Source organism: Oncorhynchus nerka, linkage group LG14 (assembly GCF_034236695.1).
Source record: "Oncorhynchus nerka isolate Pitt River linkage group LG14, Oner_Uvic_2.0, whole genome shotgun sequence".
NCBI classification, from domain to species: Eukaryota; Metazoa; Chordata; class Actinopteri; order Salmoniformes; family Salmonidae; genus Oncorhynchus; species Oncorhynchus nerka.
In genome coordinates, this window is record NC_088409.1 from 10,085,728 (window position 1) to 10,089,411 (window position 3,684).

The 3,684-nt window shown below is 47.0% G+C and overlaps 1 protein-coding gene across 2 annotated transcripts in view; it reads left to right on the forward strand.

The window, feature by feature from the left end:
- The window catches only part of LOC135575119 (tumor necrosis factor receptor superfamily member 11B-like), a 28,306-nt gene extending 24,622 nt beyond the window's left edge, over window positions 1-3,684 (forward strand). The window contains exons 4-6 of one of the 2 annotated variants that reach the window (XM_065027331.1): window positions 140-364; window positions 2,510-2,721; window positions 2,816-2,992. In XM_065027331.1, the coding sequence (XP_064883403.1) occupies window positions 140-364; window positions 2,510-2,721; window positions 2,816-2,833 (455 nt within the window). In that variant the 3' untranslated portion in view covers window positions 2,834-2,992. The other variant, XM_065027330.1, reaches the window with a different exon arrangement.

A 3,684-nucleotide genomic window follows, 5' to 3' on the forward strand; every position in this document is an offset into this window, starting at 1 on the left:
TATGGTCCCAATAGAGTAAACACATCTGTCTCTTCACACAGAATCAATCAACATCTCAATGTATCGGAAAGAAAGCATGTACCTAAGTACCAGGATGTAACGTCAGTGTCCTCTCTCTCTCTCTCCCTCTCTGTCTCAGACGTGTCGCTGTGTGAGGAGGCCATCTTCCAGTCTCTGGCGTCTCTCCGTCTGTCCTCCGTCCCCCTGGAGCGTCTCCTGGAGAGCCTGCCTGGGAAGAGGGTGGACAGGAAGAGTCTGGAGAAGCTTAAGAAGGCCTGCTCTCCCCAGCAGCAGATACTACTCCTGTTGAGACTCTGGAGAGAACAGAACAAAGACCAGGTTAAACTCTACGGCATCATTCAAGGTCAGTAGGATCCGTTTAGTAGAGCGCTGCTATTGGCTGCTGCATATGAGTTCTAAAGACTTTTATCCAATGAGAGGGTCCTGTTATGTCCTGGGCTCATCATATCTATTATCCAGTGAACCACTGTGAGTGGAAGGTGTCCAGGTTAGGGGTGTCCAGGTTAGGGGTGTCCAGGTTAGGGCTGTCCAGGTTAGGGCTGTCCAGGTTAGGGCTGTCCAGGTTAGGGCTGTCCAGGTTAGGGCTGTCCTGGTTAGGGCTGTCCAGGTTAGGGCTGTCCAGGTTAGGGCTGTCCAGGTTAGGGCTGTCCAGGTTAGGGCTGTCCGGGTTAGGGGTGTCCGGGTTAGGGGTGTCCGGGTTAGGGGTGTCCGGGTTAGGGGTGTCTGGGTTAGGGGTGTCCGGGTTAAGGGTGTCCAGGTTAAGGCTGGTATTTTAGATGATGGTTATTGGTCAGCCAAATGACCGCAGTCACCGTAATAACCGTTGGAATAGCAACAACAACAAAGACAATACAAATGTTCTCTGTGGGGGGGGGGGTGTTGCCTAGGCAACCAACGACTTGTCTGCTACAGCACCTTGCTTGTTTCAGCCTGGAGCAACAAAGTTTCATCACACTGTAGAGTCCATGTTATAGCAGAGACTGACTCAACCACACGAGTTCCCAGCCATCCCGTCTTCAGTCAGCTGTTTGTTCTAAAAAAAAAAGAAGTTTTTTCTCTTCATTTTCCTGATGTTCTTCATCCATAACCGTTGGTTACGTGGTTATACGATAATTGTGGCAGCCCTAATCCAGCTGTCTTAAGAGTAGTATCATGACTAACCTTTCTCCATTATCCTTTCCCTCCATTGTGAGCGTAAGGTGTCCAGGTGTCTTACAGTAGTATCAGTTTAACCTGAGTTTCCCCCTCTACCCTGTTAACTCAGGTGTGAACCACTGTGAGCGCAAGGTGTCCAGGTGTCTTACAGTAGTATCAGTTTAACCTGAGTTCCTCCTCTACCCTGTTGTCTCAGGTGTGAACCACTGTGAGTGTAAGGTGTCCAGGTGTCTTACAGTAGTATCAGTTTAACCTGAGTTCCCTCCTCTACCCTGTTATCTCAGGTGTGAACCACTGTGAGTGTAAGGTGTCCAGGTGTCTTACAGTAGTATCAGTTTAACCTGAGTTCCCTCCTCTACCCTGTTATCTCAGGTGTGAACCACTGTGAGTGTAAGGTGTCCAGGTGTCTTACAGTAGTATCAGTTTAACCTGAGTTCCCTCCTCTACCCTGTTATCTCAGGTGTGAACCACTGTGAGCGTAAGGTGTCCAGGTGTCTTACAGTAGTATCAGTTTAACCTGAGTTCCTCCTCTACCCTGTTGTCTCAGGTGTGAACCACTGTGAGCGTAAGGTGTCCAGGTGTCTTACAGTAGTATCAGTTTAACCTGAGTTCCTCCTCTACCCTGTTATCTCAGGTGTGAACCACTGTGAGCGTAAGGTGTCCAGGTGTCTTACAGTATTATCAGTTTAACCTGAGTTCCCTCCTCTACCCTGTTATCTCAGGTGTGAACCACTGTGAGCGTAAGGTGTCCAGGTGTCTTACAGTAGTATCAGTTTAACCTGAGTTCCTCCTCTACCCTGTTGTCTCAGGTGTGAACCACTGTGAGCGTAAGGTGTCCAGGTGTCTTACAGTAGTATCAGTTTAACCTGAGTTCCCTCCTCTACCCTGTTATCTCAGGTGTGAACCACTGTGAGCGTAAGGTGTCCAGGTGTCTTACAGTAGTATCAGTTTAACCTGAGTTCCTCCTCTACCCTGTTGTCTCAGGTGTGAACCACTGTGAGCGTAAGGTGTCCAGGTGTCTTACAGTAGTATCAGTTTAACCTGAGTTCCTCCTCTACCCTGTTATCTCAGGTGTGAACCACTGTGAGCGTAAGGTGTCCAGGTGTCTTACAGTATTATCAGTTTAACCTGAGTTCCCTCCTCTACCCTGTTATCTCAGGTGTGAACCACTGTGAGCGTAAGGTGTCCAGGTGTCTTACAGTAGTATCAGTTTAACCTGAGTTCCTCCTCTACCCTGTTATCTCAGGTGTGAACCACTGTGAGCGTAAGGTGTCCAGGTGTCTTACAGTAGTATCAGTTTAACCTGAGTTCCTCCTCTACCCTGTTATCTCAGGTGTGAACCACTGTGAGCGTAAGGTGTCCAGGTGTGCGGGTTTGAAGAACCTGACCCTGGGTGACCTGATGATGGTGATGAAGAGTCTTCCAGGGGTCCGGGCTCACGAGGAAGACATCAGGGCCGTGGTCTCCTCATGCCGCTCCCAGCAGTACCTCCTGCAGCTCCTACACCTTTGGAAGAACCAGAACAAGGATCTGGACATCAATAAGGTATTTTTCCGCCACCACCATGCACATTAACACGCCTGCCTTAATCTACACCAATTAATTCCTCATTTTTCCTTTTCTACGTACCAACAACAAGATAAGATTATCCAATTAGAAGTGTGTTGGGTTTCCTTTGATGAAAGCACCGCAACGGCGAAGACGGAGTAACTGACTTGATCACTTTGTGTTCTCCTTGATCGGTAAAACAATGTAGTCTCTGTGTATGTATTTGTTTAAATGGTGAAAAATAAAAGCTAATCTATTAATCCATCAATGAAAGGGTCTGACTCACAGCCTGAGCAGGCTCCGGCAGCAGGGGGCACCACGCCCGCTCCTCAGGAGCATCAAGAAGATCAACCGGATCATCTCCACCTCTTCCATACACAAGATGTACGAGAAGATGTTCCTCAACATGATCGAGGACGGGACCTGCTTCAAACCCTTCAACCAATAGGAGAAATGGGGCGGGTCTAAGGGGGGGGCAGAACTGGGTTTCAAATACTTTAAAAATGTATAATTTGTTAGAGTCTGCCTGGAGTGTCAGATGGATGGGGTTTGACGTTTTGTGGTGTTTCTATTGGTTTATTGCTCCAGACAAGCTCAATCAGGGTCAGATAAAGGTGGTAAATTCATGTTTAAAGTATTTGCAACCCAGGTCTGATGGGGGTGGATCCTAACGTCCACTTACGTCAAATGTTCACTTGGTCTCCCATTGATATCAATGCATGACTCAGTGAAAATTCCATTTAAATGTAAATTAGGATTAGTCCTAACTGTGTGAAAAACAGGGTTGGGGTCAATTTAGTGGAAATTCAATTCATGAGGATTTTTATTTCTGTTTGTGAATTTGAATTTACTTGCTGAATTGACTGAATTAAAAATGGAATTGATTCCAACCTTAGCGAAAAGAGAACTATTTAAAATGTGTATATAGTCTGGTGTTTTTAAGGTGAGGTAGAGGGGTGA